General features: G+C 43.1%; 1 protein-coding gene and 1 long non-coding RNA gene across 3 annotated transcripts in view; one reads left to right on the top strand and one right to left on the bottom strand.

The window, feature by feature from the left end:
• LOC129700353 (uncharacterized) overlaps positions 1-4874 on the bottom strand; it is a 50899-nt gene extending 46025 nt beyond the window's left edge. The window contains exon 1 of the long non-coding RNA XR_008724044.1: positions 4825-4874. This is a non-coding gene — a long non-coding RNA (uncharacterized LOC129700353). The remainder of the gene's footprint in view (positions 1-4824) is intronic.
• Positions 4875-5404: 530 nt separating this feature from the next.
• The window catches only part of ugt8 (UDP glycosyltransferase 8), a 74628-nt gene continuing 52154 nt past the window's right edge, over positions 5405-27878 (top strand). Inside the window, exon 1 of one of the 2 annotated variants that reach the window (XM_055640753.1) lies at positions 5405-5548. Coding sequence is in view for 1 of the 2 variants with exons in the window: in XM_055640745.1 (XP_055496720.1) it covers positions 5856-5916 (61 nt within the window). In the remaining variant the exon portion in view is untranslated. Of the gene's footprint in view, positions 5549-5602; positions 5917-27878 lie in introns of those variants that run through there. The other variant, XM_055640745.1, reaches the window with a different exon arrangement.

Genomic DNA, 27878 nt, shown 5'->3' with positions numbered 1-27878 from the left:
CCACTTGATATGAAATAATTTGCAGGTCATGTGGAAGTGGTTAGACTCGCTAATATGTGGAAGTGGCTAGACTCTCTAACATGTGTGCTGTACACTGATCATCTATCTATCTATACGTAACTAAAACTCTGAACTTGTGCTCTTGAGGTTTGCGCAAAATCGGTCCGCGATAGCGCTACGCTTTTTCGTCAGCTCACTCACCATTCTCCTGTGATGCGAGTGCAATGAGTTTTGTTCCGATCTGTAGTACATTGTAAAAGTTAGTGAGGTTTAAAAGTCTTAAAAACTAGACTCCTCTCCTGCCAGTCAGCGCTGCGCGGATTGGTCTCTTTTCTTGTCACTCCACGTGACGGTTCGCCCCTTCCTGCGCCATCGCGTCTTTACTGGAGCTGAGGGAGGCCGGCGGAGGTCTCCTACTGGACACAATTTTCGGAGGGGCCGGAAATGGCCCGAAGTCAGAGATGTCGCCAAACGGAAAGCAGTGAATCTGATCCTGGCGGAGAGTGTCCAGCGCCCGCTGTGAGTCCCAAACAAACCACCATTGCAACTCCCCACAGCTCCAGCCCCTTCCCCTTTGGTCCCCATGGCTGGCTCCTGCCCTCCTCCCCCTTGATACCCCCCCTCTCCCCCATGGCTCTTCCCCTGTCTTTTCTCCGAGCTCTCCCCCCACCCCCACACACCAGCGCGGCTGTAGCTGCTGGTGCTTCCGGGCCGAGCCGAGGATCCGAGGCCTGGCTCCAAGGGCACTGATGGCTAATGCTCCTCTGGAGCACACAAGGGAGAGGAGTGGCAACCTCAAGATCCTGGGGAGGTGAGAAGAGAGTGTGAGGGAGGAGAGGGGATAGAGCGCGAGGACGGGAGTAGGGAAGGGAGAGGAGTTATGGAGGGAGGGAGGGAGTGACTGAGGGTAGGGAAAAGGAGAGATGAGGGAGGGTAGGAGGAGAGGGAAAAGAAGGAGGAAGGTGGGGGATAGAGGGTGAGGAGTGAGGGAGTAGAGGAGGGGAGAGTGGGGGAGGTAGGGAGTGGGGAATAGAGGGAGAGGAGGGCAGTGGGGGAAGTGAAGAGGGATAGTGGGGTGGATAGGGGGAGATGAGGAGTGGGGGAGGTGGGGGATAGGAGGGGGGTAGGGAGAGGGAAAAGGAGTTATGAAGGCAGGGAGTGACTGAGGGTAGGGGAAAGGAGAGAGAGAGACAGGCGAGGGAGGGATTGGGGAGCAGAGGAGGAGAGGGGAAAGAAGAGGGAGGGTGAAGAGGACGGGGAGAGAGTGCTAGGGATGAGGGGAAAATGAGCTACGCCTGTGCAGTTGGGGGCTATGGGTGAGTGGTGGAATATTGCATTGGGGGGGACCAAGCCTCCTGTGTGACAGGGACCCAACGGGTCTCACTTAGTCTCGTGTCTCATAAAAACGGAATAAGATGGGCATGACAGTAACACATCTTCATCTAGGTCTTTGTACTGATCCCTCTTTATTTCCACACTTTATTTCTCAGTTTTCTAAAAGCAGGGCTGACTTTTGTTATCCTGTAGTTTGTGATTATTGTTGACTGACTTTGAGAGAATGCTGCCAAGGTATGTGAACTTGAAAACATTTGACCATTCACAAGGATGTTTAGTTCTGTGCATGGAGTATTTGGTGCAGGTTGGTGTGTAATTTCTGTTTTCCTTGTGCTCTTGGTAAGAGCCACATTTGCCACAAGCATCGCAACTTTGTCTAAGCTTTTGTTCATATCAGCTTCTGAGTTCATATTAAGTGCACAGTCATCAGCAAATAAGTCCCTTCTTAGGTTGATTCATTCTTCTTTATCAGGTGAGGCATTAGTCAACATTGCAGAGAACATCATACTAAACAATGTAAGGATGAGCACACGGCCTTGTTTCACATCACTAGCGACCATGAATGTCCGATGACTCTCCATTACTCCAGCCATCATATCTTCATGGAGTTGTTGGTCAATTGTGATGAACATTTCAGAGCAACCATACTTTGCCAAGATCATAGGTCCTCTCATGATGTTAAAATACTGCATCGGAACAATGCTGATGTTGGAAGCGTTAGGCAGGAACTGGCAGACGTTGATTGGGAGAGCGGAGTTGCAAGTGAGGGGATGGCTCGCAAATATGTTTTCAAAAGTGAGTTAACAAGAGTACAAGGACAGCATGTTCCTGTTAGGTTAAAGAACAAGGCTGGTAAGTTCTGTAAACCTTGGTTGTTCAGAGATGTTGAGATTCTAGTCAGGGAAAAGGAGGCATATGTCAGATTTAGGCAGTCGGGTTCAAGTAAATCCTTCCCTGGGTATAAGTAGTATAGGAGTGCACTTCAGAAGACAACTTCAATAATACAATTAATTAATTATCACTATTAGGTGACCAGACTATAATTGTGCATATTTTAAGCACATAGGAAACCAAAGCATAGTCCACAGTAGATCATAGTTGCTGAGGAAGGACTATAGTTAATGGCTTGCAGTGTACAAGAGCCTGATGGTTGCTGGGAAGCTGTTCTTGAACGAGAAGGTCACAGATCCCAGGCTCCTATTCCTTTGTCCCAATGGTAGTAGTGAGACAAGGGCGTTGCAGAATGGTGTGGGTCTTTGATGATATTAGCTACCTTTTTGAGGCAATGCCTCTTGTAGATCCATTCGACGTGGGGAGGTCACCACCTGTGATTTATGGGTGATGTCTACCACTGCATTTGCCGGACATTTGAGTTACTGAACCAGGTCATGATATATCCAGTGAGTAGGCCCTCTACTATACATCTGTGGAAGTTTGATGGATTATTAATCGAAATACCGACTCCCTTAAATTTTCTGAAGAAGTAGAGGTGTTGTTGTGCTTTGCTTGTGATTGCGTGATGTGTAGGGCTCAGGACAGATTTTCAGACATATGCACGCCCAGAAACTTGAAGCTGTTGGCACTCTCCAGTCATTGTGTCCGTTTATTTTATTTTAGTTTAGTTTAGACATACAGCATGGAAACAGGCCCTTCTGCGCCGACCAGCGATTGCCGCACACTAACATTATCCTAACATTATCCTAGGGATAATTTACAATTTTACCAAAGCCAATTAACATATAAACCCGTACATCTTCAGAGTGTGGGAGGAAACTGGAGATCCCAGAGTAAACCCAGGCAGGTCATGGGAGAAAGTACAAACTTCATGCAGACAGCACCATAAGTCACGATCGAACCCGGGCCTCTGGCGCTTTCAGGCAGCATCTTTACCACTGCGCCACCGTGCAGGCCAAAGACAGTTTAATGGATCCTTGGTTATCTTTTCCTGAAGTCAACAATCTGCTATTTGGTGTTCCATACATTGACAACAAAATTGTTGTACCTGGCACCATTGAATGATTATCAAATTGCCTCCTGTACTCTGTGTCATTAGCCGTTATTCGTCTAACAACAGTGATATTGTCCATCACGTGCTCAGCCCACCCCACCATCGAAAGCATCTACATGAGATGTGCCTTGAGAAGGCAGCATCTATCATCCCCACCATCTGGGGTGTCCTCTCTTCCCATTGATCTGTACAACCCCAAGGAGAAACAAGGAACTGCAGATGCTGGTTTACAAAAAAGGATAATGTGCTGGAGGAATTAATCAGGTCAGGTAGCATCACTGGAGAACGTGCATAGGTGATGTTTCGGGTCGGTGCCCTTTTTCAGACACAATCAAAGATACTACAGGAGCTTAAGTGTTTAAGAAGGAACTGCAGATGCTGGAGAATCGAAGGTACACAAAAAAGCTGGAGAAACTCAGCGGGTGCAGCAGCATCTATGGAGCGAAGGAAATAGGCAACATTTCGGGCCGAAACCCTTCTTCAGACTGATCGGGGGCGGGGGTGGGCGGGGACAAGAAAGGAAAAAGGAGGAGGAGCCTGAAGGCTGGGGGATGGGAGGAGACAGAAGGGGGACTGAGTAAGGGGAGGAGACAGCAAGGACTAACAAAATTGGGAGAATTCTATGTTCATGCCCCCAGGGTGCAGACTCCCCAAATGGAATATGAGGTGCTGTTCCTCCAATTTCCGGTGCTGCTCGCTGTGGCCATGGAGGAGACCCAGGACAGAGAGGTCGGAGACGGAGTGGGAGGGGGAGTTGAAGTGCTGAGCCACCGGGAGGTCAGCTTGGTTATTGCGGACCGAGCGGAGGTGTTCGGCGAAACGATCGCCCAACCTCCGCTTGGTCTCACCGATATAGACCTGCTGACATCTAGAGCAGCGGACGCAATAGATGAGGTTGGAAGAGATGCAGGTAAACCTCTGTCGCACCTGGAACGATTGCTTGGGTCCTTGAACGGAGTCGAGGGGGGAGGTAAAGGGACAAGTGTTGCATCTCTTGCGGTTGCAAGGGAAAGTGCCCGGGGAGGGGGTGGTACGAGAGGGAAGGGAAGAATTGACAAGGGAGTTATGGGGGGAGCGGTCTTTGCGGAAGGCAGATATGGGGGGAGATGGGAAGATGTGGCGAGTGGTGGGGTCACGTTGGAGGTGGCAAAACTACAGGAGCTCCTCTATAATCTTTGGACACAACTGGCATGTTGGAGCAGCTGATAGAACTGCTGCCTCACAGCAAAAGAGACCCGGGTTCAAACCTGATCTTGGGTGCTGTCTGTGTGAAGTTTGCACGTTCCTCCTGTGACCACGTGGGATTTTCTATGGGTGCTCCGGATTCCCCCCAAATTCAAATTGCCACTAGTGTGGAGGAAGTGTGAAAGTGTGACAACATAGAACTAGTGTGAATAGGTGATCAATGATTGGTATAGACTCAGTGCGCCAATGGACCTGCTTCCTTGATGTCTCTAAATTAATCTAAATCCCAATCCTACCTTGACACTGGAACATTATGGACCTCCTCTTGCACAACCATGGACTTGTGTTCTATTTTGTTGCACCTCACCATGCTTGTGTATATGACAATAATCTTGACTCAAAATTCCCCCCTTCCAACTCCCCGTTTCACTCTCCTCTCCCCCCATTCCTATGCCCCTGCCCCATCCACCCCCCACCCCACACTGCTCTCCTTCATTCCCCTCTTCCCCCATTCCCTCTCCACCATTGTCCCATCCCATTCCCACCCCTCTCCCCTCCTTCCATTCCTCTCCCCCCTCCTGATCTCTCTCTGCCCTCCTATTCCCCTCCCCCTCACTTTTCCATTCCCCCCTCCCCTCCCCACTCCTGATCTCTCTCCTCCCTCCCTCCATTCCCCCTTCGTCTCTCCACTCCCCCTCCCTTTTTCTCTCCCCTCCCCCCCCCATTCCCTCCCTCAACCCCCATTCCCCCCCTCAACGTCTCTCCCCTCCCTCACTCCCATTCCCTCAACCCCCATCCTCTCCCTCCAACCCTCCCCCTCCCCCTCCCCCCGGTGCTCTGGGTAGTTCGGCACGCGTTCCTGCTGACGTCAGTAAAGGAAGGAGGGAGGGAGGGGCGAGAGCGCGCGCTCGGACGGGACGAGGCGACGGGTGGAAAAAAGTACCGGACGGAGCGCGAGCGGCGGCGGCAGCAGCAGCAACGTCAACGGTAGCGGCGCGAGGCGGAGCGGAGCGGCAGCCGGTAAGTGCGCGGGCGGACTGATGGACGGAGCCCGCCTCCGGTCACTGGAGCCGCGGGCAGTGAGTGCTGGGGTGAGAGTGTGCCCGGGGCCAGCTCACGGCGGGCTCGACAGGAACCCGGTGGCCGGAGACCCTCTTAAAAAAGAAATCAAACTCAGCGCTCATGCAGCAGTAGCAGCTGCTTCGCCCTCCCGCTCCGTACAAAGCACCGATCGCCCGAACTGTGGGGCGATAAACAAGAGTTACTTGTTGCTTGTAACAGGTGGTGCGCCGCGCTGGCGCCATGTTCCTGCACCTGCACGGGATGGATGTGGGGGTGGGGGTGGGATACAGAGTTCCCTAGGCGACCGTCCCCATCCTTGCCACCAGGTAACGTTACAGTCTGGGTCAAAATATGTTTGCATTGTCACCCGTGACAAAGTGTGCACTACATTAGGAGAGTGTACCCTCTTATCACTGTATAACATCCATGTAACCTGCTAGGAGCTGTGCAAGTTGTATTATCCGGAGATCGATGCTGCTGGCTAACAGCAGCTGTCCCGTTTTGCTACAGGTTCTCTGTTGCACAGTCGACGTTGAACCGACATGCTTTCCAGAAACTGCAAAGTTCATAATCAACAAGTGGCAACAATGTTAGGAGTGCTGAACAATATTTTGAATAAGTAGAAACAGGAACTGCAGGTTTATTAAAGAAGACGCTGTGCTGGAGTCAGGCAGCATCTCAAGACAACATAGATTGGCTTCTTTATGGTCCGGGACCCTTCTTCAGACTTAACACTCCGTTTTCGATCTTTTTAAATTTGTCTTTTACGGTGAGCGTAATTTGTAAAAGAAATTTCAGTTGAAGGCAACATAAATTGAGATTTGGATTTTCTGATCGGATGCTCGGAATTGCGCTGTTCTTTTGGTGCTGGTATGCTTTGGAAAAGGTTTTTAACCGGCATGAATGAAATCAATTATGTACACCAGCTAAGTTGTATTCGTTTTCTGTATATTGTATCCTCCTGAATTTTGTACCCAGGAGCCTACGGATTATTAATCTCTCTTCTCACTTTCCAAGATTTTTTTTGCACACGCTACTCTTATCAGTGATCTTATTTGTTTACCATACGCGTAGAGCAGTGGGAAGACTAGTATTTATTGTTCATTCCTACTTGCATTCGAGAGACTGGTGACTTGCTGCCTTCGATATTCTGCAACCTTTCAGTGTGTCTGGTTTCATGGAGGTTTTAGATGATTAGATGTTGGACTTCCTAAGGTAGACACAAAATGCTGGAGTAACTCAGCAGGACAGTGCTTGGACTCCACGATAGAAGTTATGCGAAGTGATGCTAGAGTTGCCTGGACATGTAATCACTGCATTTTGCAGATAAAACCGACTGCAATTATAATGCATTGGTAGTGAATGGAGTTTAAAGCAATGTATATAATGCTGATCAGACAGACTTTTTTCTTGAATGGGGTTGAGCCTAAATACTATTGAAGCTCATTTAATGCCTGGCATTAAACATGTTCCAACACACTACTACCATTTCTTCTTTTGCAAAAAGGATTTGGAAAATCAGTGGCCATAAAATTTGAGACCAGCCAATTGTTTCTGGTGACCCTCTAATGGGTTTAGTATGTAATATCAAGGGTAGATGATTGGATTCTCAGGAAAATCGTTTATTTAAGTTCTTTATGATCTTCGATGCAAATTAAGTCTCCTCTTCTGTAGAACAACAGCCCCAACATTTATCCAACCATGGAAAAGTCGCTAGCTATTCAATTGTTCCTTATTTATCCACGCTAGCCTTCATGTGTCCAGAACTAGGTGGAATAATCCAACTGTGTTAATTTTTGGTTTAGTCTGCCCTCCTGACTTTTGACCATTGCCTAGTTTTTAATGTGGTAATGATGTTATTTGCTGCAAGCAGCCCATGCCTGAATATAGTCAAAGTCCTGCTATATGCAGTCATGGATTGTGTAATTTGCTGAGTTGCAAATGGAATTAAACATTGCTCAGTCATAAACAGATGTCCTTGTTTTTGTGTTGCAAGGTGGTTAATGAAGTAACGAAAGTAGTTCGACGAAAAGCACTGTTTTGCCGAGTTACTGTAGCAGTGCTCTGATTTTGAGATGATTGGCCTCCATCAACCACTATTATTTTAATTTGGGAGTGGTTGCATCCAAATTTCTATTGTTTTCATCTTTACAGTGGTCCTTCACGCTGCATTCACTAAAATGCTGTCTTTGTCACTCTTGCCTCAGCTGTGGAATTCCTTTTTAGTTTATGTACGTTTTGAAATCGGGAGACTTGGTAGAACCTAATGAGTGTATTGAAAAATATGTTGTTGATAATTCGCACTTAATAGCATGTCGATTCACATCTTCTATCCTGATAAAGACATGGTTATCTGGTCAGTGTTGCTGCCATTATGCCACTCTTGGTGCATGAAAGTGACCCCGAGTGTGATTCATCAAAAAGCATGTTATCGCAAAATGTAATCTAGTATAGATTCCCTGAATATAATCTTGATTGCAATTGGTTAGAATGCAGGCGACCCCTGCCGTATGTGGAAGGGGGTGTTGCATTCCCAGAAACGGTCCCCATCATGACTTTTCCATAACGAGAGTGCTCGTCATCTATGCACATGTCAAGAAATTTATTTTAAAACAAAAATAGTTAATTTACTTATTTTGACAAGTTTTGGAAGAGTGAATTTTAACTCAAATTTTGGGGTAATTTGTGAATTATTTGAGGGGAAAATGTTTAGAAACATAGAAACATAGAAATTAGGTGCAGGAGTAGGCCATTCGGCCCTTCGAGCCTACACCGCCATTTAATATGATCATGGCTGATCATCCAACTCAGTATCCCGTACCTGCCTTTTCTCCATACCCTCTGATCCCCTTGGCCACAAGGGCCACATCTAACTCCCTCTTAAATATAGCCAATGAACTGGCCTCAACTACCCTCTGTGGCAGAGAGTTCCAGAGATTCACCACTCTCTGTGTGAAAAAAAGTTCTCCTCATCTCGGTTTTAAAGGATTTCCCCCTTATCCTTAAGCTGTGACCCCTTGTCCTGGACTTCCCCAACATCGGAAACAATCTTCCTGCATCTAGCCTGTCCAACCCCTTAAGAATTTTGTAAGTTTCTATAAGATCCCCTCTCAATCTCCTAAACTCTAGAGAGTATAAACCAAGTCTATCCAGTCTTTCTTCATAAGACAGTCCTGACATCCCAGGAATCAGTCTGGTGAACCTTCTCTGCACTCCCTCTATGGCAATAATGTCCTTCCTCAGATTTGGAGACCAAAACTGCACGCAATACTCCAGGTGTGGTCTCACCAAGACCCTATACAACTGCAGTAGAACCTCCCTGCTCCTATACTCAAATCCTCTTGCTATGAAAGCCAACATGCCATTCGCTTTCTTTACTGCCTGCTGCACCTGCATGCCTACCTTCAATGACTGGTGTACCATGACACCCAGGTCTCGCTGCATCTCCCCCTTTCCTAATCGGCCACCGTTTAGATAATAATCTGCTTTCCCGTTTTTGCCACCAAAATGGATAACCTCACATTTATCCACATTAAACTGCATCTGCCAAACATTTGCCCACTCACCCAGCCTATCCAAGTCACCTTGCAGTCTCCTAGCATCCTCCTCACACCTAACACTGCCCCCCAGCTTAGTGTCATCCGCAAACTTGGAGATATTGCCTTCAATTCCCTCATCCAGATCATTAATATATATTGTAAATAGCTGGGGTCCCAGCACTGAGCCTTGCGGTACCCCACTAGTCACTGCCTGCCATTGTGAAAAGGACCCGTTTACTCCTACTCTTTGTTTGTAACCCAAACAGCTATAAAGAGGTGGGGGTGGTGGGGTGTTCAACTTTGGAAACAAAAGCAAATATTTCCAGTCAAAAACCATTTATCCGAACGTGTAATGAGCTGGATTGAATTAATCCTTTTTGTGACTTTCCACATTGTCATATGTGTGGTAGTATGATAAAAGTATTGGAATTCACGATATAGCTAATTTTGAGCACTGATCTGCTGCTTTATGGTTGAGATATTGTCTGATATCATATGAGGTGGATTGAATTGAAAGAAAACTATTTTAGAATGTATCATCAACATTTCTGGTTATGTATACATTACCTCAACTTTTGCAAATCAGGTGCTAGTATCAGTCTTTGAGGATGAGTATGTTCTTGGATGCTGTTCCCCATCAGCCATTTAATTATCTGTCACCATTTCTTATAGACCGTGGCAGAATTGATCTTTGATGTTATCTGTTGGGATTGCTTAGCTCTTTCTATTACATGTTATTTATGGTTGTTCAATACATGTCCTGGACAGTTTTGCCAACTTTGTATGTTTTGTTTAGTTTACAGATACAGCATGGAAACACTTCGGCCCAACGAGGCCGTGCGGGCCAGCAATCTTGCACAAATTCTATCCTACACACTAGGGACAATTTACAGAAGCCAATTAACCTACAAACCTGCATGTTTTTGGAATGTGGATATGAAACCGGAGCACTCAGATAAAGCCATGCTGTCACAGGGAGAGCGTAAAAACTGCATACAGATAACACCTGTAATCAGGATCGAACCCGGGTCCCTGGCGCTGTAAGGCAGTATCTCTATCGTTGTGCCACTGTGCCATAAGTACATGCATTTGACACTGCTCATGGCTTCATGCCTGATGCCTTATTGGTGAAGGGAAGGATATGTTGAGTTGCAAAAGTTTCTGATAGTGGTGGAATATTATTTTGTTTCTGATAACTCAAGATTTAATGGATCAATTTAGAATCACAGTTGCATCACACAACACTAACTTTGGTATAAAGACAGGAGTTTTGTTTCCATAAAGGATCTACAGTAGTTGTTTCTGTCATGGCAGCCATGGATTGATGTATTTACAACTTAGAGTTTGCCAATGATAAGGGGAAGTAAGTGTGTCCTTCTTGTATTTGTTTGATCAGCCCTAGTAATTACATGGTCATTTGATCAGTGGTAATGCTCCAATGCATTCTTGGTGCATCAAAGTCACCCAGACAGTGACTCATCAAAGAGTGTTGGAGAACAGTGAGATCTAGGAATACAGGTTGCATATGCTATGCTTGCCTTCATTGCAGGGGCATTGAATATAAGAGTCAGGAAGTCATGATGCAGTTCGATAGAACTTTGGTTAGGCCACATTTAGAGTATTGCGTACAGTTCCGGTCACCCCATTATAAGAAAGATGTGGAGGCTTTGGAGAGGGTGCAGAGTTAGTTTACCAACATTTTGCTTGGATTAGATGGTTTCAACTACTGGGAGAGGTTGGATAGACTTGGATTGTTTTCTCCGGAATGCTGGAGGTTGAGGGGATAGTTGATAGGAGTATAGAATAAAAGTATATAAAATTGAGAGGCATAGATAGGGTAGACAGTTGGAACCTAGTCCACCACTAGAGGGCATGGCTATAAGATAAAAGGGAGAAAGTTTAATGGAGATGTGCGGGGCAAGTTTTTTTTAATATACAGTGGTGGTGGCGAGGAACACATTTTCAGGGGTGGCGGTGGTGGAGGCAGATATGATAGGGGCGTATGAGGTTTTTAGATGGGTGCAGGGAAGATGAATCATGAGCAGGCAGATGAGATCAGTTCACCTAAACATGTTCGACACAAGCTTTGTGGGACAAAGGGTCAGTTCCTGTGCTTACTGTTCTCTGTATTAAGTATTCCCTGAAAGTACTGATTCGGGTGGACAGGGTGGTGAGAAAGGTTTTTGACATGCTTCCCTTTGTGGGGAAGGGTATTGAGTACATGTTGGGACATTGTAATGCAGCTGTACTAGCTGTCAGTGAGAACTTGGTGTACTGTGTACATATCAGCTTTTGGAAGAATGTCATTAGGTTGGAAAGGGCAAAGAAAAGATTCACCAGGATGTTACCAGGACTTTATTGGGAGTGGCTGGAAAGACTTGCACTTTGTTCTTTGGGTGGGAAGCTGAGGGATAACTTTATTGGAGTGTACAAAATCATGAGGGGCATGGAGAAAGTAATTACTTAGTCTTTTTCACTGGATGGGGAATTCTAAACTTAGAGGGCAAAGACTTAAGGTGAAAGGAGAGATTTAATGGTGATCTCAAAGTTTTCACTCGGAGGGTAGTCCATGTCTGGAATGAGCTGCCTGAGGAAGATATAGAAGAGGATACAATTATGACTTTCAAAGGACATTTGGACAGATATATGAATAGGAAGGGTTAAGAGGGCTATGGGCTAAATGCAGACAAATAGGACTAGCTCATAATACAAACTAGAGCAAGTTTGACCAAAGGAGCTGTTTACTTAGTGTTTACTCTGACACAGATTACATTCTGTGCTCTTGCTACATGTGCTTCCAGTCTCATTTAACATATCAAAGTTCTGATTTGTCAATTATGGAAGTATGGTAGATCCTATTCAGTCGGTTTCCTTGCTTGTCCGAATTCATGGTACGTAACTTGTGAAGTCTAGTGGCGGTATTGAGGATCCTTGGGAGAATGCTCTCCTGGCTGCATGCTAGCGTGCTGCTGGATCTGGTGGTTCATTAGCACAGGAGATAACCATGGATTGTGATGAATTTGGGGGTTATTGGCTGTAAAGTAGATTTTCTATATGTGAAGATAGACACAAAATGCTGGAGTAACTCAGCGGGGCAGACAGTATCTCTGGAGAAAAGGAATGGGTGACATTTTGGGTCTAGACCCTTCAGACTGATATTTTCAATATGTTTTCAATGGGTATTTTTAATATGTGACCTTGACCGTCTGTTGGCCTCTGATTTCCAGACCAGCACCAGCCGCCTGATACTTCTGAGGAGGACTTTGCAAGGTCGATTGGGTGGTGAATGATTTTGCCTTATCATAATCTGGCGCCTTGGTCAACATGAAACTCTCGATAAGTTACTTTGGAGAGCAGTTAACAGGCAACTTCATCACTATACTTCTGAATCATTGGCCAAAGAATGAAATGATAGCAGAGACCCTTCACCAGTAAGCATTAGTGAGACAATGTTCATGACAGTCATGTTATCATTTTTTATCAATTGCATGTTATTGAATTGACTGAAATGTAAATTTCGGAGCTGCATGGTTTGGATAGAAACATAGAAAATAGGTGCAGGAGTAGGCCATTCGGCCCTTCGAGCCTGCACCGCCATTCAATATGATCATGGCTGATCATCCAACTCAGTATCCTGTACCTGCCTTCTCTCCATACACTCTGATCCCTTTAGCTACAAGGGCCACATCTAACTCCCTCTTAAATATAGCCAATTAACTGGCCTCAACTACCTTCTGCGGGAGAGAATTCCACAGATTCACCACTCTCTGTGTGAAAAATGTTTTCCTCATCTCGGTCCTAAAAGATTTCCCCCTTATCCTTAAACTGACCCCTTGTTCTGGACTTCCCCAACATAGGGAACAATCTTCCTGCATCTAGCCTGTCCAACCCCTTAAGAATTTTGTAAGTTTCTATAAGATCCCCCCCTCAATCTTCTAAATTCTAGCGAGTACAAGCCGAGTCTATCCAGTCTTTCTTCATATGTCCTGACATCCCAGGAATCAGTCTGGTGAACCTTCTCTGTACTCCCTCTATGGCAAGAATGTCTTTCCTCAGATTAGGAGACCAAAACTGTACGCAATACTCTAGGTGTGGTCTCACCAAGACCCTGTACAACTGCAGTAGGACCTCCCTGCTCGTATACTCAAATCCTTTTGCTATGAATGCTAACATACCATTCGCCTTCTTCACTGCCTGCTGCACCTGCATGCCTACTTTTAGTGACTGGTGTACCATGACACCCAGGTCTCGTTGCGTCTCCCCTTTTCCTAATCGGCCGCCATTCAGATAATAATCTACTTTCCTGTTTTTGCCACCAAAGTGGATAACCTCACATGTATCCACATTATACTGCATCTGCCATGCATTTGCCCACTCACCCAGCCTATCCAAGTCACCTTGCAGCCTCCTAGCATCCTCCTCACAGCTAACACTGCCCCCCAGCTTCGTGTCATCCGCACACTTGGGGATGTTGCATTCAATTCCCTCGTCCAAATCATTAATATATGTCGTAAATAGCTGGGGTCCCAGAACTGAGCCTTGCGGTACCCCACTCGTCACTGCCTGCCATTGTGAAAAGGACCCGTTTACTCCTACTCTTTGTTTCCTGTCTGCCAGCCAGTTCTCTATCCACATCAATACTGAACCCCCAATACCGTGTGCTTTAAGTTTGCGTACTAATCTCTTATGTGGGACCTTGTCGAAAGCCTACTGAAATCCAGATATAACACATCCACTGGTTCTCCCTTATCCACTCTACTAGTTACATCCTCAAAAAACACTGATCCTCATTCTGATGAGGATCAGTCTGAAGAAGGGTCGCGACCTGAGACGTCACCCATTCCTTCTCACCAGAGATGCTGTCCCGCTGAGTTACTCCAGCATTTTGTGTCTATCTTTGATTTAAACCAGCATCTGCAGTTCTTGCCTACGCATTTAATCTGAAATTAGGTTAACATGCTAGGGGGTATTAGCACTTTGGTAAAATGTTGTTTTATGATTTTGAAGTTCATTTAAAATTTAAAGCGTTTTGTGTATTTTAGTTACTTTACCCACCTATTAATTACTGTGATTATTACCGAAGTTCAGTGAAAAGCTTTTGTTGCATGCTAACCAGTCAGCAGAACGACAATACATGATGTTACCCATGTTATTTATAGAGGTATTAAAAGGCATTGCAGTAATTATCTCTGGTGTTTTACCTTGATGTATAATATTTAACATTTAATTGTTGAATGCACCCGAACCAAAACACTAGTCTGAGTTATTACAGATGGATGTGGATTGAAAATTGCTAATGTATGGCATTTTCAATTTACTATTGTGAGTAAGCATTAGGATTGTCATGTACCCATCCAAATTACACATCATACCTTGAAACCAAGTGATTCCTTAGTGCCCTTTGAATGTTGTGATACATTTTAATTAGTTTAGAGATATGCTGAGTTACTCCAGCACTGTGTCTATCTTTGTTGTAAACCAGCATATGCAATTCCTTCCTACACAAGTTAGAGTTCTGGTTTATGTCCAGTGACTTCAAAGTAATATTGTGAATTTTTGTATTTCATTCAGAGAGCATATGCTCTTCAGCATTCTAAACTTGAGCACCCATTTGTACTTCAGTTAAAGATGGGGTTTTGGCAGCTACTTTTCGACCTGCAACATGGTAATTGGCTGAGAAATACAGAGTAATCTGACCCAACCAGTTAAAGATGACGTGTCGAATTGTCATACAAATAGTCAGAAAATGTTAACACTACAATTAATCAAATTTACTACCTTGTTTCTGAAGATTATAATACTTGGAAAAACCTTTGATTTCCATTTAATAAAATGAAATTACCTTCCCTTTCACAACTATCCCTCTCCATTAGAGTTAATAGAGAGTTAAACCTGCATCAGGTCCAAGGTGGAAGGAAGCTGTCTCTGCTGCTGGATTCCTTTCAGAGTTCAAGGCTCAATTATATTAAAAATCCAAGAGTTCTGAAATTCCTCAGCTTCCCAAAACTTGCAGAGGGAAATACCAGCAGGTCCATTCACAATCTACTTGCATTCTCTTGTACCTAGAGATGTTGCAAGGTAACGGATGCTCTTAATGACAATGAAGAAATGTCATGAACAGTAAGAATTAATGAAGTATTCTTGACTGCTAAATATGGGACCATACATTTAAGGTTAAAGTAGAAGTAAAATCACAAAAAAGTGTCAGTTACATTTGTGAAACATTTTGGCTACATAAAATTAATTTCAGGGTCACAAAGTTTGCCAAACAGTAATTATGGTTTGGTGTACATTTAAGGCATTTCACAATGCAACCAGTTTGATTTTTTTTAAACCATTTTAGGTAAATTCACTTGGTTACATTAGAAGTTTACAAAATAGTACAGCGTGTCCCGGAGGAGCCAATCATTGTTAGCAACTTCACGAGTTTGCATGTAAGACTACAAAGTTACTCCTTATCAATATTGACAAACTTCTCCAATATTGGAGGACTTAACTAAATGGGTTTTTATTTTATTTATTTTATTATTTATTTTGAACTGAATAAAAGAATAAAAAGCAAGTGTGAAACAGCATACAAAAAACAAAACAAAAATATTTATAAAGTGTCATAAACAATATCTATAAATAAATGAAATCATATCTGTCCGAAAAGGAGCAGGAAGAAGCCATAGCTTATTAATTCCCACCCGTTATTCAACTGCTGTTAATTATCTTATACAAATTTAGCAGCTATATGTACATCAGCCACTATATGTACACCAAATTATTTACATTTGAACACTAATCAAATATTTTTACAAAGCAAAAGAAAAAAAAAAGAAGAAACCCTCATATACTATACAGTATCTTAGTCATATATACAACCCATCACTCTATAATCACCCTTCCCAATACAATCAGTATAACAAATATCCCACTCACAATCACCTATCCTCATTCCAATATTATTGCTCTTTTTTGTAATGTGCATAACGGCTGTAGGTTGGTTTTGTAGGTGTTACCCCATATCTCCACACAGTAACTCAGATATGACAATATGAGTGTACTATACAAAGTATGTAATGATTTGCGGTCCAGAATGTGTCTTGATTTTCCCAATATTGCTATAGACTTTGTCAGTTTTGCTTTGATGTGGCTTGTATGTGGTTTCCAGCAGATTTTGTGGTCTAAGATCATACCAAGAAATTTATTTTCATATACTTTCTATACTTATGTTATCAATGGAAACAATATATGCTATATGAAACAATAATTATGTTAACAATGGAAAGAATATATACACACGTTATGATAATAATTATTTTTTTGTCGATCACATTAAATGATTAGGAAAGATCACCCAGCTACGGCTAAAAGTTTAGTTTGATTTATTGGCACATGTTGGGGCTAGGAGGGAGAGATAGATCAGTCATGATTGAATGGCGTAGTAGACTTGATGGGCCGAATGGCTTAATTCTACTCCCATCACTTATGACATATGTACAGAGTAACCGTTTGTTACGTGCTAACCAGTCAGTGGAAAGACTATACACGATTACAATCAAGCCCTCCACAGTATACATACATGATAAAGGAAATACCGTTTAGTACGAGGTAAAGTTCCATTATAGATAAGACTTCGGGGGGGGGGGGGGGGGGGGGGGGGTGAGGTGAGGGGAGAGTTGGGAATGGGAAAAAGGAAGTTGGGAATGGTGTTATGAGCAAAGAAATGTAAAAAATTGCCAGAAAAACCAATCAAGTGAGAGGGAGGAATTGAAGGAATTTAGTCTCAGTAAAGAAATGTTACTTGGGAAGTTAATATGACTACCAATCGCTGCGGTCTGATAATGTACAGTGCCCTCCATAATGTTTGGGGCAAAGACCCGTCATTTATTTATTTGCTTCTGTACTCCACAATTTGAGATTTGTAATAGAAAAGAATGACATGTGGTTAAAATGCACATTGTCAGATTTTAATAAAGGCCATTTTTATACATTTTGCTTTCACCATAGTCCCACCATTTCAGGGCACCATAATGTTTGGGACACAGCAATGTCATGTAAATGAAAGTAGTCACGTTCAGTATTTTGTGGCATATCCTTTGCATGTAATGACTGCTTGAAGTCTGTAATTTGCAGTGCTGGCTCGAAGGGTCGAATGGCCTCCTGCCTATGACCTATTTTCTATTCATGGACATCACCAGTTGATGGGTGTCTTCTCTGGTGATGCTCTGCCAGCCCTGTATTGCAGCCATCTTTAGTTTATGCTTGTTTTGAGAGTTCTTCAGTTTTCTCTTCAGCATATAAAAGGCATGCTCAATTGGGTTCAGATCGGGTGATTTACTCGGCCATTCAAGAATTTACAATTTTTTAGTTTTGAAAAGCTCCTTTGTTGCTTTACATAGAAAATAGGTGCAGGAGGAGGCCATTCGGCCCTTTGAGCCAGCACCGCCATTCATTGCGATCATGGCTGATCGTCCCCAATCAATAACCCGTGCCTGCCTACTCCCCATATCCCTTGAGTCCACTAGCCCCAGAGCTCTATCTAACTATCTCTTAAATCCATCCAGTGATTTGTCCTCCACTGCCTTCTGTGGCAGGGAATTCCACAAATTCACAACTCTGGGTGAAAAAGTTTTCTCACCTCAGTCTTAAATGGCCTCCCCTTTATTCTAAGACTGTGGCCCCTGGTTCTGGACTTGCCCAACATTGGGAACATTTTTCCTGCATCGAGCTTGTCACGTCCTTTTATAAGTTTCCACAAGAAAACCCCTCATCCTTCTAAACTCCAGTGAATACAAGCCTAGTCTTTTCAATCTTTCCTCATATGACAGTCCCGCCATCCCAGGGATCAATCTCGTGAACCTACGCTGCACTGCCTCAATCACAAGGATGTCCTTCCTCAAATTAGGAGACGAAAACTGTACGCAATACTCTAGATGTAGTCTTACCGGAGACCTATACAACTGCAGAAGAACCTCTCTACTCCTATACTGAAATCCTCTTGTTATGAAGGCCAACATTACATTAGCTTTCTTCACTGCCTGATGTACCTGCACGCCAACTTTCAGTGACTGGTGTACAAGGACACCCATGTCTCGCTGCACCCCTCCCCCTTACCTAACCTAACCCCATTGAGATAATGGTTCTTCAGGCAACAGGGGTTCCCCTCCTCCACCATAGATGAGGCTCGCACCAGGGTCTCTTCCATACCCCGCAACACTGCTCTCTCTCCTCATCCCCGCACTCGCAACAAGGGCAGAGCCCCCTAGTCCTCGCCTTTCACCCCACCAGCCGTCACATACAACAAGTAATCCTCCGTCAGTTTCGCCACCTCCAACGTGACCCCACCACTCGCCACATCTTTCCATCTCCCCCCCATGTCTGCCTTCCGCAAAGACCGCTCCCTCCGTAACTCCCTTGTCAATTCTTCCCTTCCCTCCCGTAGCATCCCCTCCCGTTCCACTTTCCGTTGCAACCGCAAGAGATGCAACACCTGTCCCTTTACCTCCCCCCTCGACTTCATTCAAGGACCCAAGCAGTCATTCCAGGTGCGACAGAGGTTCACCTGTATCTCCTCCAACCTCATCTATTGCATCTGCTGCTCTAGATGTCAGCTGATCTACATCGGTGAGACTAAACGGAGGTTGGGCGATCGTTTCGCCGAACACCTCCGCTTGGTCCGCAAGAACCTACCTGACCTCCCGGTGGCTCAGCACATTTGGCAAATTTTACATGGGTTTACATGGCTGAAAAAAATCTAGTAGGTTTAGTTTACAGTTGTAATTAGCAGAATAAATAAGGTAAAGCCAGTGGATGGATTTTCAGAAAATTTGTGAAAAGACCGGTTGCAAATGGCATGGATTGAGAAGTGTTTGAGAGATAAGAAATGGATTGTGTATAAATGGGTCTTTTTCTGGGTGGTCAGAAGTCACTTGCGGGATGCCATAGGGCCAATGCTTGCCCCCCAGCTATTCGCAATGCATATCAATATAACATCTCAAAGTTTGCAGAGCACGCAAAGTTGTGAAGTGGATGCAAACAGATTTCAGTATGATAGAGATAAATTGGACAATCTGGCAAATGCAGTATGATAGTGACATTTCGATTGGAAACCTAGAAAGATTATATTTTCTGAATCTTAGTGAAGTGAAAAGGGGGAGGTATAACAAGAATATCCTTGTGCACCAATTTCTGAAGGCCAGTAGTTTGGTAGGCACATTTTATGTTGACCTTTATTACAAGAGAATTTAAGAGCAAGAGTGTCTTGCTGTAACTGTAAATGTGCCTTGGTGAGACCTAATCTGGATTTTTTTGTGCTGGTTGTCATTGTGTCATCTGAGAAAGAATGTCCTCATCATGTGAAACAAAGATCTATAAGATTGATTCCTTTAATGGCAGTAATGATGTATGAGGAGAGATTGGATTAATTAGCTCTACATTCGGTGTTGTTTACAAGAATACTAGGGGATTCCACTGAAACACACATTATTCTTAAAAGGATGGGAGAGATTATTTGTCAATAGCTGGGAAGTCTAACGAGGATGACTGAATTTAAAAATAGATATGCTTGGCTGATATGAAAGTTTCTTCACCCGCTTCCATTGAATTCTCTGCAGTAGAAGGCAATGGAGACCAACTCGATCAAGGAGGCAGATATACTTAATGCTAAAAGCATATGAAATGGATGATCAGTCGTGATTGGGTTGAATAGTGTGGAAATTTGTAGGGGAATGTAATTTGGCCTTATTTTATGTAGATGCTGATCTTTTTGTTTGCTTTGCAGCTGTAAAATGCATTGTTTCCAGCAAACGATTTCCAATTAATTCCTTTCAAGCTGAAGCGTTTAATCCTGCCTGAAAATTTACCAATTTGTAAATTCTTGATTGTTGGCTGCAATATGTTTAACAATGTTAAACATTTAAAGCAGATTCAAGATGTCTGAATGTAAGAATATAACTGTTTAGTTTAAAGATACAATGCAGAAACATGCCCCTCGGTCCACCGAGTCCGCGCCGACCAGCGATCCCCGCACATTAACGCTATCTGCACACACTCTGGACAATTTACCTGCATATCTGTATGTCTTTGGAATATGGGAGTAAACTGAAGATCTAGGAAAAAACCCATGCGGTCGAGGGGAGAATGTACAAACTCTGTATAGACAGCAACTGCAGTCTGGTTCTAACCCGGTCTCTGGCGCTGCAAGCACTGTAAGGCAGCAACTATACTGCTGTGCCGCCTTGAGATATGAGGGAACAGATGTGAACAAAGTACAAGTTATGCAAGCACTCATGCACAAGCAGAATGAAGCCTGCATTTAATTAACTTAAGGTTAGACTTCCAGCGCAAAGCCAATACACAATGCTCAATTTGTAAACAAGGTCTGATTCTTTAAAGTGGAAGACTCAAAAAAAAAAAAGTGGACAGGTATAGAGAAAAGAAAAAGGGAATTTTTCACTACATTTTTTATTACATTTCACTTCCATTCCCGCTCCTACTGCAGCTCTTCCACTCATGCCCATTGTCATTGATAGTTTAGGTACTACTGAGATTTTAATTAGATTTTAATTAAATTTATTTTAGAAAGTAATTTTCTAGATGAATCCGTTAAGTGTCATTTTTGAAGTAATGCTTAATTGTATTGTTATCTTCCAAATGATTAAAAAAATATTATAATTGGGATTTGGAATTTCCATAATTGTTGACTTTGGAAATTGCTTTTGCTCCAAGTCAGAAGTTCCAGATAGTGGATTTACAGTTTTTTGAGAATTTTTAAAGTTAATCTTTAACTTAATGAGTCATTACTTTTATTGTAGTTAGAGCAGTGGTTCTCAACCTTTTTTCAGTGATGTACCCCCTGTGGTCATAGTAAAGATTGTGCTCAAAAGGAAATTATTAACTTAATTTTAAATAAAAACAGAAATTGCTAAAAATAAAAAATAAAAATATTTATCTTAAAATATCTTTTTAAAAATCAAAAAGAAGACTGACATCTTAACAATACAAACTGTCAACACTGAATATTGCATTGTTGCACTGAACTGAGTGTTTTTGCACTTAGTGAGACATTTTTGTGAGACACTTGGGCTTGTGCTTCACTGAGGATCTTTTTCGTTCTTGGTGGCAGGGAGGCAACTGCTGTGATCAAGCTCTTCTCCAGGCACAGTCTGTTTCTCTGCTTTGTTTTGATCACAGTCATTGCAGAGAAGGAGGCCTCACATAAATATGTGGAGGTAAAGGGTAGTAGCTGCTCCAAAGCTTTCTGTCCCAGGTCAGGGTGCAAAGACACTGCATAAGAGGCCTCCGGGGCTTTGGCTGATGTTGTGGAGGCCTTCCACATCGTGTCTTGAGATGATCTGAATTCAGACAGTTTCCTCTTTAAAAAAAAGTCAGGTGGATTACCAACGTGACATCCATGTTTTGTCTTAAGTTGATGCTGCAGATGTGCTGGCTTCATGCTACTGTTAGCTAATTTCTCCCCACAGAAAAAACACAGTGCCTTGGGTGGGTTGCAACTTGTGGACGTAAATCCAATTAAAACATAATCTTCAAGATACAGCCGGAATTTTTCCGGCTCTGGTTTGGCCTTCTTTGCCACTTGTCCCTCCGTGTTTTCAAAAGAATTGCTGCTACGCTTCAACCACGACTCCATCGTTTGAGTTGTGATTGACACGTGATGCCGGGTGGCATATGACTGGGTGGGTCGAACCATCCTGGAATGGTGGAGACTCTGGATTTTTAGGATAATGAAATTGAATAGCCTACTGAATATAAAATTCATTTTATGAACTTATACTTATATTTTCCTGAAATATTTATTAAAAAATTATTTTTAAAGGGTTTTTGCATGGATGCTACTTTTTAAATATATGTAGGCCTATATTTTAAAATCTCACGTACCCCCTGGAGTGCCTTCATGTACCCCCATTTGAGAACCACTGAGTTAGAGGATCTCTAAGTAGACTTTGACTTTCCTTGAACTGAAGGAGCGTCTGAAGTTGTTAAAAACTTTTGGCCAAATGGCCAGATTTTGATTCTACGTTTGATTGAGGAGCATATTTTGCGCGCACGCACACACGCACACGTACACACGCACACACACACACCCACACTGTGAGAGGGGGGTATATACACCTATATATATATACACACACACACACACACACCTACCTCTCCTCCCCCCCCCCTAAAGCAGCCCGTTCCCCAACACAATACTCCGCCACTCACCCTTTCCCCCCCCAATGCAACCAGTTTCCCTAACGTCATATTCCACCACTCACTCGTACCCCCCAACTGCGCAGGGGTGCCTTATTTCCCTTACCCCCCCAGCAAACAATCAATTCCACTCCCTCCCCCTCCAGTCAGCCCTCCTCTGCCAGGACTCAGTATTCTATGATTGCAACATTGTTGCAAATGGGATCCCATTGTTACGTCGTAGTTGCAACTGCCACTGCAGTGATCATTCTTTCTCAAACTGGATTTTGTAAACTTAAAAATGTAAAAAGATCAATCTGAACGAAACTTGTTGAAAACACATCACAAGACAATTGTGAGTAAGGTGGTGCAAACATTTTTAGCGCTATTGTGTACCGTTTTGGCGCAATTCATGCATGAATCGCAGACAGACAGACACGCCCACTCACAAGCAAGGTGAGTGAGCATGTCTGGTTGTGGGGGCGACGGGGGGGGTGTGATGACCCTATGAAGCTTGGTCTGGAGTGTACATCACTTGATTGCAAGTGCTGATGGTGGGATTTGTAATACATTATAGATCTCCCAATAGAGGAGAAAAAAAAATCTGCATCAGAAAGAATATACTCTACCCAAAACACATCTAATGCACAAAACAATGGTTGTGGAGAATTTACATGATGGATCATACACATAAGTATTCTTTGCATTTTCCTGTGAATGGTAAATTATTGTAAATGTAACTGTTGTCTCTAACATATTGCTCATCTATCAAATTATTTCAAACTATTAAGTCGAGTCGGTAATGTGGTATTCCCTCACACTCTCTCCACTACTTTGACTGCGTATGTGCTGCTTCCCGCACCAGTGTGGAACTTGTCAATTTCATCAACTTCATTACCAACATAGACCATTTCCAATGCCCTTCTCCCATTTTGTGATCTTTCCGTATCTATCTTGGAGGATAAACTGTCCACTGATATTTACTACAAACATAGTAACTCCTACAGCTACATAGATTTGTGTAAGGATGCCATCCCCTTTTATCGATTCTGTTTTGTGCAGGCAGAAGAGATTGATTTAACGTGGTATCATGTTACACATGGATATTGTGGGCCAAAGGGCCTGCTGTACTGTTTTGTGTCTGCACCATTCTGTGACTCCACCACATATGTTCTTGTGATGAGACTTTCCATTCCAAGACATCTGAAATGTTTCTCCTATTCAGGAAACATAAATCCCCCCCCCCCCCCCCCCCCCCCCCCCCCCCCCCCTGGACATTTCCAGCACTTCTGCTTTCACCCCATCTCCCCGCAGATGGAACAGCCACCGAGTTACCTAGTCTGTGTTTTTCATGACATCAGCCTCTGCATTCACACATCATTCCTCGACATTTCTGCCAGCTATTAACATGATCCCACTACCAGTCACAGTTTCTCCTCTCTACCTCTTTCTTTTTCTGCAGGGGCAATTCCCTGGACTCCCTGTTTTCTTTATATCAGCAGACAATTTTCCTTGCAACTATAGGAGTAACTGCATCAGAGCAATATAGGAGTAATTGCATCAACTGCAATTGTCCCTACATTTCCTCCCCTAGCTCAATCCATGAATTTAAACAGGCCTTCCAGGTGAGCCAGAGATTCACTTGTACCTCCTCCATTCTAATCTATTACATTTGGTGCTTTTGCTATAACTACTACATCTGTGAAATGAAGCACAGACTAGATTGCCTCTTTGCCAAGCAACTGCCAAATCTTCAGGTTGAAAACTATTTAAATTCCCCTCCTCATTCCCATATTGTCTTTTTTCCTCTGCCTCCTCCACTGTCAGGATGAGCCAAATGCAAACTAGAAGAAACAGCATTTTGTATTCCACCAGGGTAGTCTGCAACACAAAGGCATAAATATTTGAATTCTCTGATATCTGGTAACCTGTTGATCCTCTCTTCCTTTCTCTCTTCTACAGATATACCCTTCCACAATACCCCATCTGACTATCATCTGTGTTCAGTGCTCCCGATGTGACCTCCTTTACATCGGCGACTGCCAGTGTGGACAAGGCTATCGTTTCACCAAACCTTGTGTTACTGGATCTCTTGGTTGCTAACTGTTTTAACTCCCCTTCGCATGTTGATCTTTCTGTCCTGGGCCGCTTCCATTGCCAGAGTGAGACCACACATAAATTGGGGAAATATTGATAGCTTGTATCCCATTACTATAAAAATTGTATTCCCCAATATTTAGGGTGCATCCCTCTTTTTTCCCCTCCTTCCTGTGCTGCCTTTTTCCACCCACACCTCCCCCCTCTGCAGGTGCTTACCCATATCTTCCACTATCTTGCCCCTACCGCCCACATTCTTTCCTTTACCTTTCACTCACTCATTACAGCCTTTTGTATCCTTTTCATCTCTAGCCTTTGCCAAACCATCTACCAAACAAACCCCTCTTTCACCAGTGCTCACCTATCACTTGCCAAGTGCTATCCCATTCCCATCTCTTTTGCAGCTTTCTCTCCCTTCCACGAGCAGCCTGAAGATGGATTCCAGCCCAAAACATCGTCTATCCATCTCCTCCAGAGATGCTGCCTGACCTGCTGACTTCCTAAAGCACTTCGTGTTTTACTCACACACTCCTATCAGTGGGTCCCGTTTTCCCTCCTCACACTGTTCCCATCTGTCCATCATCTCTCCCTTATTAATTTGATCCAACCTTTCTTCTCCAGAACCATACTTCCATAACCTGCAGCCTTTGGGTCTTCACATCCTCTCCCAGTCTCAGTTGATATGTTCACTCTTTCCTCCTGCACTTGATTCCATCTGCCATGTAACCTCACCACACCTATTACTTGCTCTATCCCTCCACCTCAACTCTACTGGCTACTTCCTTCTGGTCTTTCAGTTTAGATGAAGGGTCTCGACCCAAAACGTCGACTGTCTATTTCCCTCCACAGATACTGCCTGACCTGCTGAGTTCTTCCAGCAGTTTTCATTTGTGCTTAAATAGGTCTCTTTTTTTTAAAGCCATGCCTATAATTCAAAAGTATTTCCATGGACATCTGGGAAACTTCACGTTAATTGCCAATATCCAATTGGTAAATGCCACTTTGCAACATATTGTTGTTGCATGTTTAGTTTAATTTAGTGATACAGCGTGCAAATAGGCACTTTGGCCCACCGGGTCCATGCCGACCAGCGATCCCCGCACATTAGCACCATCCTACACCTACTAGGGACACTTTTTACATTTACCAAGCCAATTAACCTACAAACCTGTGCGTCTTTGGAGTGGGAGGAAACCGAAGATCTCGGAGAAAACCCACGCAGGTCACGGGGAGAACGTACAAACTTCATACAGACATTAGTCGGGATCGAACCCGGGTCTCCGGCGCTGCATTCACTGTAAGGCAGCAACTCTACTGCTGTGCCACCGTTTCATGTGTTCTCTCCTTTTTGTGCTGGTAGACATTGGTGTTTTCAGCCATTTCGCCCTCGCTTGCAGCTTTTTATCGGTCTTCTGTTTTGCTATTAACGAAACCAATTTAGAACAATATCTCTTGATCTATATTTTCCAGATTTCTAAGCTGTGAATTACTTTCATTCCACACAAAGTTGTTTCATGATAGCAAGGATCTCTTATCAAATTACTACAGAGACTCACTGAAGGCAAATTTTTGGGGAAAGTAGATTTGTAATAGTCATTCTTCCTTCTGTAAGAATAATTTTTTTTTTTAACTTAAATTTCAGTTTCCTTGTCATTTGGCTGTGATTTGTATTGAAATAAATTGGCATTTATCTAGCCGTGCAAAGTCAGTTGTTGTTTGCTTCCTAATAATAAATCCAATTTTTTGAAGTTAGTCTCATTGCTTTTTCCTGGATTGTTTTCACAACCTAGATGTTGCCCTTGAACCGAACTTAATAGGAATGACCAAGTTTAATTGAAGTCAGGATTGAGGGCCTACCTTAGTTATATATTCAAAATTACTGTGAATACTGCTGCAAACATGTTTTAACGTGCCTCATTACCTTATTTTCATTGGCATTATCAATATTTTCAGTTTTTAAGATGGACAATTGCTTTGAGGCGACTTTTTAAAATTCCAGTCATCGTGATCTTTGCTCAATTTTGCTTTAAATTCTTTATGCATCTTTTGTCATCCCGAATGCTGTAACTTTGGCAAGTAGGCTATCTTTCTATTGGGTTCTTGTCCTAACACTTTCTGCTGATGCTCTCATTTTATTGTTTAATAAATTTGACCAGTTTACAATGAGACATCTGTCTTGTACGAAAAAATTGCTTGAATTTGGAATCTTAGTGGCTATTTTATTCATATTCAGCTCTTTATTAAATAATTGCGCTAATTCCAAAACAAATGTTCACGCACTTTTAGTAGTTTATTTAAATCAAATATGCCTCGCCCCATGGTTCTGGGACACATTGCTGAAGGTAATAATCCTGGACAAACAGAACCGTGCCACCTTTCTTGCATTTGCTTCTATTGTATTCCAATTTCCATTAGAAATCCTCTCTCTGTGGTATGTTCAATCTCTGCTCCTTGGCAAGTATTCCCAAGGAGACTTCAAAGGTGGTGTGCTTTGCCTATGCAACATTTGGGAGAAATTCTGATGTTGAGAAAGATTTTGAGAGTAACGTTTTCTTTTAGTTACTAGTCGCAAGTTGACAATTTTCAACAAATTTGTCATCTTGCATCTCGTGAAGTGTGCGTGCCCGATAAAACATTGAACTGAGTGGGGTGAGCAGTGCCAATAGGAAATAATAAATGGAAAGGGACTGGCACAATTTTGGTGGATTTGATCACCAGTACTTGGGACAAAAGATGGCTGTGTTAAACTGAGTTCTTTCAATCTAAAGTCAACTTGACTCAAACACTTGTTGCTGTTAAAATCAATTCTTTATTCAGCTGAGACTAGTCTCTTGAACCTTCCAACACAGAGCTGATGCTCTGGGGCGGGTCCAGAGAGGAGTAACTTTGATACAAACTCATGGCATTTATATAGGTATTAGACATTTCAGATACAGAGGGTATGACAAGCTAGTAACCAATCATCTGAGTCCTTCTGGTGATTTACAACATCAGTCACATGATCCCCCTTCCCTGGCCTCATTACAGCCTTTGTTTGCCTGTGCTTTATAACTGTTTTAGAATTATTTTATTTCAACACAGCAAAACCCCAGTAGGCTCTTATGAAAGACCATTCCTCAAAATACAAGATACGTATATAACACAATGATCACACAAGTCATACACTGTCTATACCAAGAGAAAATATATTTCTATAAATCTAAACAATTTCTATAAGTCTAAAGTGTACCTTTCTATTAAGCCAATACATTTCATAATTGGTGTTACTATAATTTTACACATTTTGAAATACCATTACCTATGTCTTTAAAACATTAATTATATAAGTTTGCTGAATTACAGTTCCTAAGTTCAAAACTCGCATTTCCATCTCCCATCCAAAGATACATGGGTCGTAAATCTGTCAATTTACTTAATATGAGTTTGGTGCCTTTCCTGTTATCGGGAAGTAGGATTTCCAATCTCATGTACCA

The sequence above is a fragment of the Leucoraja erinacea genome, chromosome 1 (genome assembly GCF_028641065.1).
Source record: "Leucoraja erinacea ecotype New England chromosome 1, Leri_hhj_1, whole genome shotgun sequence".
Taxonomy (NCBI): Eukaryota; Metazoa; Chordata; class Chondrichthyes; order Rajiformes; family Rajidae; genus Leucoraja; species Leucoraja erinaceus.
This window is presented reverse-complemented; position numbering and strand designations above follow the sequence as displayed.